The 13,133-nt window shown below is 39.8% G+C and overlaps 1 protein-coding gene across 1 annotated transcript in view; it reads left to right on the forward strand.

The window, feature by feature from the left end:
* Positions 1–11,863, forward strand: part of LOC106145564 (putative vomeronasal receptor-like protein 4) — a 90,288-nt gene extending 78,425 nt beyond the window's left edge. The window contains exons 2-3 of the mRNA XM_078033670.1: positions 10,933–11,514; positions 11,624–11,863. Of these exons, the coding sequence (XP_077889796.1) occupies positions 10,933–11,514; positions 11,624–11,863 (822 nt within the window). The remainder of the gene's footprint in view (positions 1–10,932; positions 11,515–11,623) is intronic.
* Positions 11,864–13,133: the final 1,270 nt, after the last annotated feature.

Genomic DNA, 13,133 nt, shown 5'->3' on the forward strand with positions numbered 1-13,133 from the left:
GTAAATGATTATCAAATGAAACATTTTATTTACACATGATTATTGCCCATTTATTTAACTCATTAGCTAACTCATCAATTTGCTCCATAGTATATGGAGTAATAATTTTATTGGGAGAAATTCCAAACACTTTCTTTGCTGCTCTTATTCCTTTGAGTATTAATTGTCCTACAGCCTCAGGATACCTAGTAAGAATAGTGTTAGGAGAATAAGATAAATGTATCCACAATAATGGACCTTCCTGCCAAAATACTCCTGTAGGAATAATTTTTGTTGGTAGTACAATAAATAATAAAGGCAAACTTATATAAATTCTATCTAGATGCATATTTTCCATATATGTTTCAATAATTTTTAATGCCTTTCTAGCTTTAGGAGTTAACATTTGGGGTGAATTTAGATCTGATGGACCTTTTTAGAATATCAAATAAAGGACCCAACTCTCCTGTTAGTATGCCTAGATAAGGCCTTATCCAATTTATATCTCCCAACAACTTTTTAAAGTCGTTAAGTGATTTGAGTTGATATACTCGTATTTGAATTTTAGGTGGATGGACCATGGTTGAGGATAATAGAACTCCTAAATAATTAATTGGAAAATTTAATTGTACTTTATCTATCCCTATCTCTAGATTATAATTTTTAACAAGTTTGTAAGTGTGGCATAACATTCCAGCAATATGTTTTTATCTTTATGTGCTAATAATACATCATCCATATAGTGAAATATTTTTAGTTCAGGATTTTGATTTCTAAGTGGCTGGATTGCTTTATTAACATAGATTTGACACATAGTTGGACTGTTAGCCATTCCTTGAGGGAGTACTTTCCATTTATATCTCTCATCAGAACCTTCATGATTTAATGCAGGGATAGTAAATGCAAAAAGTGTACTATCCTCGGGATGAATTGGAATCGAAAAAAAGCAATCTTTAATGTCTATAGTTAAAACATGCCACGTTTTTGGTAAAGCAGACAATTGAGGAATCTCTGATTGAGCATGGCCCCATAATAACCATCTCATTATTAATTGCTCTTAAATCTTGTAATAATCTCCATTTACCCGATTTCTTTTTGATGACAAAAATGGGAGTATTATGGGGAGATACGGAAGGTTGTAAATGTCCTTCCACTAATTGTTGTTTGACCAGATCATGGGCTACTTGTATCTTTTCTTTAGTCAGGGGCCACTGAGGAACCCACACTGGTCTTTCTGATTTCCAAGTAATTTTGATTGTCTTGGTGGCCCTTTCTGAAAATCCAACCCATGTCTGTCTGTTCCTTGATCTATTTGAATTGGTGATGTTATACCTTGTTCTTGTTTTCCTAATCTTTTTTTCTTTCCTGATACCTTGTCTAGCCCTAGTAGTGGGCGCATTAGGATTGATGTTATTTGTTAATATCAAACCTAGTTGATCTAGGACATCTCGTCCCCATAAATTCATAGGAAGGTGATCCAAAACATATGGCTGTATAGTTCCTTCACATTTTTCAGGATCCTTCCAATCTAATACCATAGCACTTCTATGGGGATTAGTCGCCACTCCTAGGCCTCGAAGCGTTTGAGTGGCTTGTTGTAATGGCCAATGTTTTGGCCATTCTTGAAGAAATATGATGCTAAGTTCAGCACCTGTGTCCAACAGTCTATTAAACTAATGACCCTGAATATTTAGTTTTAGCATTGGGCGAGAATCTAAATTCAAAGACAACATAGCTCAATCTACACCTGTGGAGCCTAATCCCTTGGAACCTCTTTCTACATTAAGACTAGAGAACTTATTATGTAGGCTGAGTATTATTAACAACTGTGCTATTCTATCTCCAGGTGAAATTACTGATATACCTCCTGGAGAACTAGCTATAATTTTTATTTCACCTACATAATTGGGATCAATTATCCCAGGACTTATCATAAGTCCTTTTAATGTAGATGAACTACGTCCCAATAATAAGCCTACTGTTCCTTGGGGAAGAGGTCCTTTTACTCCTTTAGGAATGATTTGAACTCCCATCTCTTGAGTTAATACTGCTCTGGCAGAGGCGCAGTGTCCAACCCTGCGCTCCCTCGGGTTTGTCTGATGAGGGATTTAATGGACCATGTGTCCTGGGCACCACCCTGATGGTGTTGCTGGGTTCCTCCACTGCCCCTTATATTTGTGGTTGTGGGCCCCGGAGCATTGGGCCCCCCAGTCCTTTTTTTGGCAATGAAGCCTGATGCCTTTTTCCATGATATCATGGGTAAATACCTGATCCTTGTCCGTTTTTTGATAAGGGAGTACCTTCTATGGTGGTTTGAGAACGGCATTCATTAGCCCAATGTCTCCCTCTACAGCATCGTGGGAAAATACCCGGTATTCTATTTCTTTGATTTCTAGTTTTGTTAAACCCTCCTCTTATGGGGCAACTCCTTTTAAAATGTCCTGTTTGTTCACAATTATAGCATGTTTCTGGCCTGGCATCTAAAGCCTGTTGTACTGCAGCTGCCAAGACTTGCTCTTGTTCATTAACATCTCTACATAATTTAATATATGTGTTTAAATCTTCTTGTCTCAATGGTCTAATAACCTCTCTGCAGCAACGATTTGCTTGGTCATAAGCCAGTTGATTATTAATGGCATTGCTTGTTCTGTGTCACCAAAAATTTTGGAAGCCGTTTGAATAAGCCTATCTACAAAGTCAGCGTAAGGTTCATTAGGTCTCTGTATTACCTTAGATAGCTGACCTTGTAAATCTTCATGTCCTTGTAAAGTCTTCCATGCCCTAACTGCGTCTGCAGAAATCTGTGCATATACAGCAGGATCATATTCAATTTGTTGCTGCTGACCCTCATAAGGTCCCTTTCCTAACAAAATCTCTAGATTTCTTTGAGGGTAACCAGCTGCTGCATTTCGCCTAGCTGTCTCCATGCAAAATTCCTCATTGGCAACCTTCCATAACAAATATTGTCCTCCATTTAGCACAGATTTACACATGCTAGCCCAATCTGCTGGCCTCATGTCCAAGTTAGTAATGGACTCCACCATGCTTACCGTGAAGAAGGCTTGAGGACCATAGGTTGTTACAGCCTCCTTTAACTGCTTCACTGTTTTAAATTCTAAAGCATGGTGAATTCGCTACCCTCCTACCTGTTCAAATACAGGGCATGCTAATCTTTGAGGTCCTGTCTCAGGATCCCACTTATCAACTACGGGGTTTGAGGGCCACTCAGCTGTCTCCATCGGCGGGGCTGTTGGTTGAATTACGACCTCTGGTAATAAAACGGAGTTAGTAACAGCCTTTTATTGTGGCCTTTTTCCTAATAACCCCTTTTCCTTTAAATTTTCTTCCTCTCTCTGACTAGCTCGAGAGACCTTCTCTTTTGCTTGATCTAAAATGTCTTTCTCCATGGTCTGAATCTCTAACAATTTACTTAACACCTTTTCGGTTTCTTTTTTACTAATTTCTAATCTTCTATAAAGATAACACAACCTAATAAGATAATAAAAAACAAAACCACAACTGAATGAAACAAAAACTGAATAAAAATTCGCTGTATCAATTTTCTCTTTCTTGGGGCTAACAAACTTCAAACCTTTAGCCAACCATTTTTTCCAGTTTGCCTGAGAAATTTCTAGGGACAGGCAACTTGAAACAAAAACGAAATAAAACAAGAATACATTGTTTTTTGAAATGGTCACCCATTCTCTCACCTACCCTCAGGGAAGAGCAATTTACTCACCTCCAAGTTTCAGACGTTCCGCGTACGGACCACCAAATGCCAAATGCCAGTGTCTCGGCTTGGCATGGAATCACGAGCCACCACACAGCTTTGTAGGTTCAAACAGCAATTTCTTATTCCCGATCTCATACCACCTCCACGCAGGTACAGGGGCAATCAAAATCTCCCGCACAATTTACGTCCTAAATACTTTCTCTCCAGGAGAACTCAGCGGGAACTCAGGCAGCAGGCACGCTCTACTCCAAGCAGGAATAATCTTCAACCTCCAACTTCTCTAAAACTCCTATTGTCATGCCCTAAACCCAAGGACAGGGATACTTCCTGCAGGATACACCCTAATCTTAGATCCACCGTGGTCATTGAGCAGGGTCACCTTTCTCAAACACACAAGCAAGGTCGCAGCAAATTTCCAAGGCAAGTCGATTTAACATGGGGTACGCTGGCAAGGATTATGATGCATCATTCCTACTTGGTAATGGCTCTCAGCAGTGCTCTGTCTGTGTACAATGTGTCAAAGTGCCTGTAAAATTAACTAAAACAAATAAAGTTAAAAAGACTGGCCTTTTACATACAAAACCTTAAAATGATAATAAACCATGATCAACTGGAATTCATCCCAGGGGTGGCAGGTTAGTTCAGCATCTGGAAATGAGTGAATATGATTCATCCCATGGACAGACTTAAAGACAAAACCCATCATTATTTTAATATGTGCAGAAAAAGCATTTGACAAGACATAGCATCCATTCCTGCTGTAATCACTAGAAAATTCTGGATAGTAGGAATAAAACTCAACATGGGAAAAGGTATATATGCTACACCCCAAGCCAACATCATTCTCAAAGGATAAAACTGAAATCAGTCTCTCTTCAATAGGAACAAGACAGGGAAGCCCTCTTTCACCACCTCAAGTCAACATGGTTCTTTTAAAATCCTAGCCAGGGAATTCAGATAAAAAGAAATTAAAAATACAAATAACAACTGAAAATATTCCTATTTTCTGTTGACACATTCTATCATTATAAGACCCCAAAAGCTACACTTCTAGAACTCATTGATAAATTCAGCAAAGTAGCGGGATATAAAATAAACACCATGAATCAACTGTGCTCCTTTACACCAATGAGGTATCAGCTGAAGGAGACAGAAAACTATCCCACTCACAACAACCTCAAAAAGGCTGGGCCTGGGGCTCAGGGATAGAGCACTTCCCTTGCAAGAACAAGGTGCTCGGTTTGATCCTCAGGCAACAAAAAATATATATAAATAAAAAATAAAGGTATTATGTCCAAATTATACACACACACACACACACACACACACACACACACACATATATATATATATATATATATATATACATATACATATATAATCTCAAAACTAAAATACTTGGGAATCAGTCGGACAAAACAGGTGAGATTTCTACAATAAATACTAGAGAATACTAAGGAAAGAAATTGAAGACCTCAGAAGCTAGAGAGAAACACCAAGTTTTTCCATAGACAGAATTAATAAGGTCATACCTACCAAAAGCACGGTACAGATTTCTTACAATTCCTTACAATTTCCTTACAATTGCCACTTTTAATAGAAATAAAAAGCTATCATGAAACTTCTTTGGAAACATAGAATATCAAAAAGCAATCATTAACAAGGACAGAAGAGGCATCACGATTTGGTCCTTAAATCATTCTACAGAGCTATGGTAACCAAGACAGCATAGTACTGGCACAAAAGCAGACATGCAGACTAAGGAACAGATGAGAAGTCACAGAAACAAATTTATTTAAGTACAGTTGTACTAGACAGAGATGCCATAAACATATATTGGAGAAAATATAGCCTCTTCAGGAAATTATTTTAGGAAAAATAGAAAGTCATATGTAGCAAATGAAACTGAAACCCTAACTCTCACCTTGCACAAAAACCAAACTCAATGTGGATCAAGAATCGGGCAACAGACCAGACACCCTGCTCCTGCTAGAAGGAAATGTAGGCCTAGCTCTCAATCATGTCACCTTAGAAACCATCTTCCTCAACTAGACTCCTAAAGTTCAAGGATACAGTCCAGAATCTATAAATGGGATGAAATAAAACTAAAAATCTTCTTCAAATGAAAATAAACAATCACGAACATGAAGAGCCTACAGATGAAAGAAAATCTTTGCCACCTGATCATTAATTTCCAGGATATACCAGGAACTCAAATACACCAAAAAAGTCAATAAATGGGCAAAGGAACTGAACATGCACTTCCCCCCAAAATAAAAGGAATGGTCAACAAATTTATGAGAAAAGGTTCAACATCTAGCAATCAGAGAACTGCAAATTAAGACCACACTGAGGCTGGGTTCAGTGGTTCACACCTATCATCCCAGCAGTTCTAGAGCCTGAGGAAAGAGAATTGTGAGTTCAAAGCCAGCTTCAGCAAAAGTGAGTAATTAAGCAGCTCAGTGAGACTCTGTCTCTAAATAAAATACAAAATAGCGCTGGGTATGTGGCCCAGTGGTCAAGTGCCTCCATGTTCAATTCCGAGTACCCATCCCCACCAAAAAAAAAAAACTAAACCACACTGGGATTCCACCTGACTCCATTCAGTGTGGTTATTACCAAGAATGCAAGTAACAATAAAGGTTGAGGAGGATTGCAGAAAGATATTCATTCATACGCTGCTGGTGGGAGTGCAAATTGGTGCAGCCACTATGGAAAGCAGTATGGAGATTCTTTAGAAAAAGGAGAATGGAAGCATGATTTGAGCCACTTATACCATGCTTTGGTATATACCTACAGGACTTCAAGTCACCATACTATATTGACACAGCCACATTCATGTTTACAGAAGCTCAAGTCACAATAGCTAAGCTATTAAACTAACCTGAGTGGTCTTCAACAGATGAATAAAGAAAACGTGATATATATATATATATATATATATATATATATATATATATATATATATATATATAGAGAGAGAGAGAGAGAGAGAGAGAGAGAGAGGGAGAGAGAGAGAGAGAGAGAGAGAGAGAGAGAGAGAGAGAGAGAGATGGGAGCGAGGGAGGCAGGCAGGCAGGCAAGAAAAGGAAGAAAGAAGGATCCACAGGTTCCAAGACAGATGGATTGGAATACAGAAGTCAGTGGGCTATTTTTGAAATGAGCCAATTTACTCTCCAAAATTTTCTCTCAGGACCAATGTCTCGATCCAAGGTGGTTGGGAAGCATATGCATTGGGAGTGGGCATCACTGCTCAGAGATTCTGTCATTCAGCAGTCCTGAGACACACTCCCTCCCTGTATTGCCGTCCACAGGTCACATCACATAGGTTGATATTTTATCTCAAGACACACTTACCCTGTGCCTCAATGTGAGAGGCCTGAGGTTGGTTCATTATGATTGGAACTGAGAAAGCAACCCAGGCTCCTCTGACTTTGGATGATGACAGATTCACTCAAGAAATTTCCCTCCAGACCCTTCTTGTTTACCATTGTCTGAGGACAGGAAAGGAATTGGCCTTGCCTTTGGGGACACCATCCCTGTCTAGTGCAATACAGGTCCTGTCAGGCTTCAGCAGAACACCAATGTTACCAGTCCACTGAGGGGTGAGCTCAGGCCCTTGGTCCCATATAACCTCCTCCTGGAGGCTCAGCTCCATATCTGAATGCACAAGAAGCAGGGGAGGCAGGGAGGTGCTGCAGGAAGGCATTTTGGAGTCCGACTCTTGCCACATTATAACTGAAACCCATGTACTTATAGAATTGCTATTTACTTGAAATGTTATGGCATCAGCTTTATTTCATAGCATTAGTATGATTTATAATATTACCAGTATTATTGTTCATGAGTAAATTAGTATAAGTGTGCACAAGGACTAATAATTCAGAAGATCAATAGATCTCACTCTACAATAATCTCTAGGACGTAAAGTGTTTCAAAACCTATCATTTTGGCTCAAAAGCTCAGACATGCAAACTAAAAATCCTTTCTAATATTAGTCATAATAGAAACTTACAAAAAGTTGACGAAATTTAATTGTTTTAAATGTACCCAAGTTCACTACATGTGAATGATTAATTATTTCTTCTTCACTATCACATAGTTGTTATTTTAAATTTAGACAATGTTCACGCCTTTTGAAAATGTCCTCAAAGAAAAAAGGGAAGAGGGCTGGGGCTGGGGCTCAGGGGCAGAACACTCACCTAGCATGGGTGAGGGATGGGTTCCAACCTCAGCACCACTTAAAAATAAAGAGACATATCCACCTTCAACTAAAAAATACATATTTACAAATTCCATAAATAAATTTCAGAGGGATACATAGAGTTAAGGGAAGGGAGGTTAGAGGGGAATGCTGGGGACTGAATTAGAACAAACTGTATTTCATGCTTTGGTGATTCTGTCAAACTTAATCCTAATGTTATAAATAACTAAAAATAATCAGTAAAAAACAATACCCAAAAAAGTAAAAAGAGATGTGATTCAAGAGTTTGCTACCAATTAAAATACTTTACAAAATTAAAAATGGAAAGCCTAAGGATGCATAGAGATAGACAAATAGAATGAATTTCATTACCAAATAAAATACACAATGCTTTCACAGCTGATCTCTCTCTATTGGTATTAGAACGCAGAGCCCAGGGACATTCATCTGATGACATTTAGGACCTCCTCATGTTGGAAACACTGTTCCTTGACACCTATTGTGTTTCTGAAACTCTGAGGTTCACTGAGCTTATGTTTAGATTTAGAGTCTTTACTAATGCAAACCATGGAGAGAAGAAAGAATTTAACCCCAGAATTTTCTAGAAAAGGCAATTCTTTCATGTAAATATATATATATATGTCCATCCCAGGGATAAAAGTAGATTTAAAAACGCAATAAGATGGGGCTGGGGCTCAGGGGCAGGGGCCAGGGCCCAGGGGCAGGGCACTCACTCACCTGGCACATGTGAGGCACTGGGCTCCATCCTCAGCACCACATAAAAATAAAAATAAATGTTTTGTGTCCATCTATAACTAAAAAAATACATTAAAAATACTAGAATAAATACATTGTTCCACAATTCCTGAAAATTGCTAGAGTCCTTGCCCTCTCCCGGCGGATCTGTTAGCTTTATTCTTTACTAAATCCCTGAGACAGCACAGAGAATTATAGACAAGAATTTTTACAAACGTGTGATTTTTAAAAGAGTAAGACATATTCTGCTTCTGTAAGATTTACTGGTGCCTCTAGAAATAAACCAAATCTTTACTATAATTTCACTGAAGTTTCTGTGGCAAAAAAGAGCAGTTTACAGTAATCTACAGGAAGCTTATTTTATCTTCCATGAGATACATTTCATTTTCTAAAGCTTTTTTTTGTGTGTGTGTGTGTGTGTGTGTGTGTGTGTGTGTTCTTGCCATGCTAATCTTGATTAATGATGTTTGGAAATGAAAATGATCTTCATAAAAATATAGTCCAAGAACAGTTTCTATCCAGTCACTGAATGATCACAGAATTTACATTTGCACATTCATCAAGGTAAATTATGGATAATAACCTCCATGAATCCATGTAATTTTAAAGGACAATAAATGGCAATTAGACAATAATAGAGATCTTTCCCATCTTGTTTCCAAAATCTGGATTCAGGCATTGGAAGCAGGATGGCAGAAGCTTGGGAAAAAAGGGCAGAGTCCCTGAAGGACACTCAATGGCTCAGGGGTCTGCTCCCAGCACTCAGGTGTCCTTTGGGGTCTGAATGAATATGCATCTAGAGATTTTTGAGCTAAGGAATGTTCCAGCATCTTCCAAACAGGAACAATTCAAATGGAAAACATGCAGCTCGACTTCACCTTGCTCATTGCAGAAACTCACTATTCCTCCTTGGAGGAAAAGGCCAACTAGAATGTAATGGGTGAATTTTATTGATCCTGTTACCAGTGCCTGGAGCTTAGTTTTGAAATAAATAATTTCCCTTGAAATTGAAAGTTTTATTGAATTTACAAAGAGTGTGTATGAGACCTCTTCTTTTATTCGAGGAGAGGCAAGCAAACAAGTAAACTGTTGGCTAAACTCTCCTTGTGCCAGGCATACATGTGACCACAGATCCAGGAACTTGGGAGTCTCAGACAGGAGGATGCCAAGTTTAAGTCCAGCCTCAACAACTTAGTGAGGTCCTAAGATCCTCAGTGAGAAACTGTCCCCATATTAAAAAACAAATAAAAAGGGCTAGGGGTTTCGGATGTTGCTTAGAGGTAAGGCACCCCTGCGTCCAGGCACCAGTTCTCTTCCTGAAAATATATCCCCTTTGTTAATTTCTATAAATGACCCTGGGCTGGATCTCCAGCTAATGTCAACAAGGGGTGAGTGACAGCACTACTTCTGTTTCCACATCTCCTGATCCTACTTTCAAAACACACACACACACCTTGGGTAGGAATCAGCCCAATGCCAACACAAGGATATTAGCTTCTCCTGTCACAGGACTATCACCAATTTGGCTCACACCAAAAGGGCCAGGGCACAAAACCTTCCCCCTCTTTGACTCAGGATGCAAACAGAGTTGAAATTATTCACATGGGGCTACATGGCTGACCCTGAGGGTAAGTGACGGTGACTGGATTAGAGGATGCTATTAAGGGGCAGTACATATAAGTACACAATTCTTCCCAATTGTACACTCCATAAAGAGAGAGCAGAAGAAGTTGTCCTCCTAGAGGATATGTTTCCAACTCCAATCTGGGGGGGTCTACAACTTTCCCTGGGCAATGTCTCCGTAGTAGCAGTGTTTCAAAGATGCTGTTCCCAGGACAAACAGGACCACATCTTAGAAACTGGGAAGGAAGAAATTAAAAGGGGGTGATGGAATTTATAATCTAAAGAAAAATGCAGTAGGTCCGCCAGATAGAGGGGAAGGCATCACCGCCTCCCTGACGTTATGGGCTTCTACAAAATCATTGATCTCAAGGAGTGGTGCACAAGCTAAAGTTAGTTAATTATTTTTAATTAATTTTCTCCTTGGTCTGTGTTAGGGTGGACCAGCTTTCTTGCAGGCTGGACCATCATTCTGCCCCCGAGCCACACACCATCCCTTGAATTTACAATGATAGTGGAAATAAGAGGCTATTCTACTTCCAAAGAATGTTTTTTGAGTAAATGATGATTCTAGTAACTGTAAAATGTGATATAATGACAAAATTCTGCTGCTGTCAAACACTTCTGGTTCTCTCTGCAGAAACATGGCATTTGCTTCAACATCCCCATAAAGTTGGACCGAGATTCCAGACTCAGGGTCACAAGAAGGGCCTTTTACCTGCAGGGTGGGGCCGGGATCTCAGCCAACACCTGTCTGCTCTCTCTCCGCCTGGCCGCCATTCTCAGGGGCCAAAAACCCAGGCTCAGGGACCTCCCCATCACCCACCTGGCTCTGGCACACATTGTCCTACTCGTCATTGTGGCCCTTTTGGTATCTACAGACATCTGGGTAGTGCAGGACATTCCGAGTGACGTCAAATGCAAAATGCTGGTATTCCTGCACAAAGTCATGAGGGAACTGTCCCTCGGCACCACCTGTGTCCTGAGTGTGCTCCAGGCCCTCACCATCAGCGCCAGTGGCTCCTTGCTGGCAGACTTCAAAGTCAAATCTGCAAACCCCATCCTGGGGGCATGTCTGTTCCTGTGGGTCCTCACCATGGCCATTATCAGCGACCAGCTGCTCTGCAGGGTGGCCACCCCCTGTGCCAGGCAGCCAGGTCTTCTCTTTGTCAACAGCCACTGCTCTTTCCTGCTGAGGTACAGGGGTGTTTTTCTCCTCCTGGTAATGCTCAGAGACATCTTCTTCGTGGGCCTCATGGCCTGTCCAGTGGGTATATGGCCACCCTTCTGCACAGACATCAGCAGCGCTTCCTGTCCCTCCACAACTTTAGGCTGCCCCCCAGACCTCCCCTGAGCACAGGGCCACTCCCAGTGACCTGCAACTGCTCGACTGCTTCGCCACCCTGTACTGTGCAGACTCTGCACTCTCCCTGCTCATCAGTGGGATGAGGAGAAATGTTCCCATGCTCTGGAGCATCCACAATACGGTGACCAGTGGTTATGGCATGCTCAGTCCCCTGGTACTGCTCAGGGCAGACACGAAAATCCTGAACATCAAAGGAGCCCAGTGAAGGAACAAAGCTCTGATTCTGACAAGACGCAGCTCCTCCACTCTCGCTTACAAATCCCTCTATCCACAGAAACTTCTTTCTGAAATGATTTCAGCAAGTACATCAGATTTACTGTCTGGTAAGGTTATCTATGTGACTACAAATGACCTTATGTATGGTTTTACTTGATATCTACATCAGTGTCTTTAGGTACATCCACGGAATTTTACAGTCTCATCTTATTTTCTTTTTTCTTGCTTTATGAAAACTTCTTTTAAAGAAGTTCTATTAGAGCCACATTTTTTTCTTATTCTGTCTGAATATATACTATTTTAAAAAAGAAGACTACCATATGGCTATCAATCAGGCAGTGCCATAACCCTAAATGTCCATCAAGAAAAGAATAGATATTGTGTAGCATGGTCAAGGCCATGGGTTCAATCCACAGCATCTACAAGAAAAAGAAAAAAAATGGATAAACAAATGCAGTGGGGCTAGAGATGTGTGTATGAACAGGCACACTATATATCCATATTCACACAATATATATATATATATATATATATATATATATATATATATATATTATAATTTATAGATATAGAATATCACTCTGCCATAAAGAGAAATGATACATGCAACAATATGGATAAATTACAAAAGTATTCAGCTAAAAAATCAGACAAAAACATCACAGATTGCTGAGTAAAATTCCATTGTGTATATAGAAAATAATGCTAAGGGAAGTTAGCCAATTGCAAAAAAAAATGAAATGATGAACTTTTTCTCTCATATAAGGAGGCTGACTCATAGTGTTGTAGGGAGGGGGAGCATGGGAGGAATAGATGGACTCTAGATAGGTCAGAGGGGAGGGAGAGGATGGGACAGGGGATTATCAAGGATGGGGTAATGTGATGGATATCATCATCCAAAGTCCACGTATGAAGACACAAATTAGTGTCAACACACTTTTTCTGTATTTAAAAAATTGTGCTATATATGTGTAATGAGAATTGTAATGCATTCCATTGTCATGTATTTAAAAAAATCAATATTTTTTTAAATCACAGATATATGTATACTCCACTCTTAGGAAGTATGCAGAATATGGAAAACCTAGAGTCACAGAGCAGAAGTTGGTGACCAGGTCCTGGGAGGGCAGGAGATTGACTGTCTGCCTGAGGGACACCTGGTTTCCTTTGGTGGTTATTAAAAGCTAGGGAACCAGGAAAGTTTGTAATAACACTGCACCATTTCAAATATCACTAGATCTGATTTTCAAATGGACACT

Source organism: Ictidomys tridecemlineatus, chromosome 16, assembly GCF_052094955.1.
Source record: "Ictidomys tridecemlineatus isolate mIctTri1 chromosome 16, mIctTri1.hap1, whole genome shotgun sequence".
NCBI classification, from domain to species: Eukaryota; Metazoa; Chordata; class Mammalia; order Rodentia; family Sciuridae; genus Ictidomys; species Ictidomys tridecemlineatus.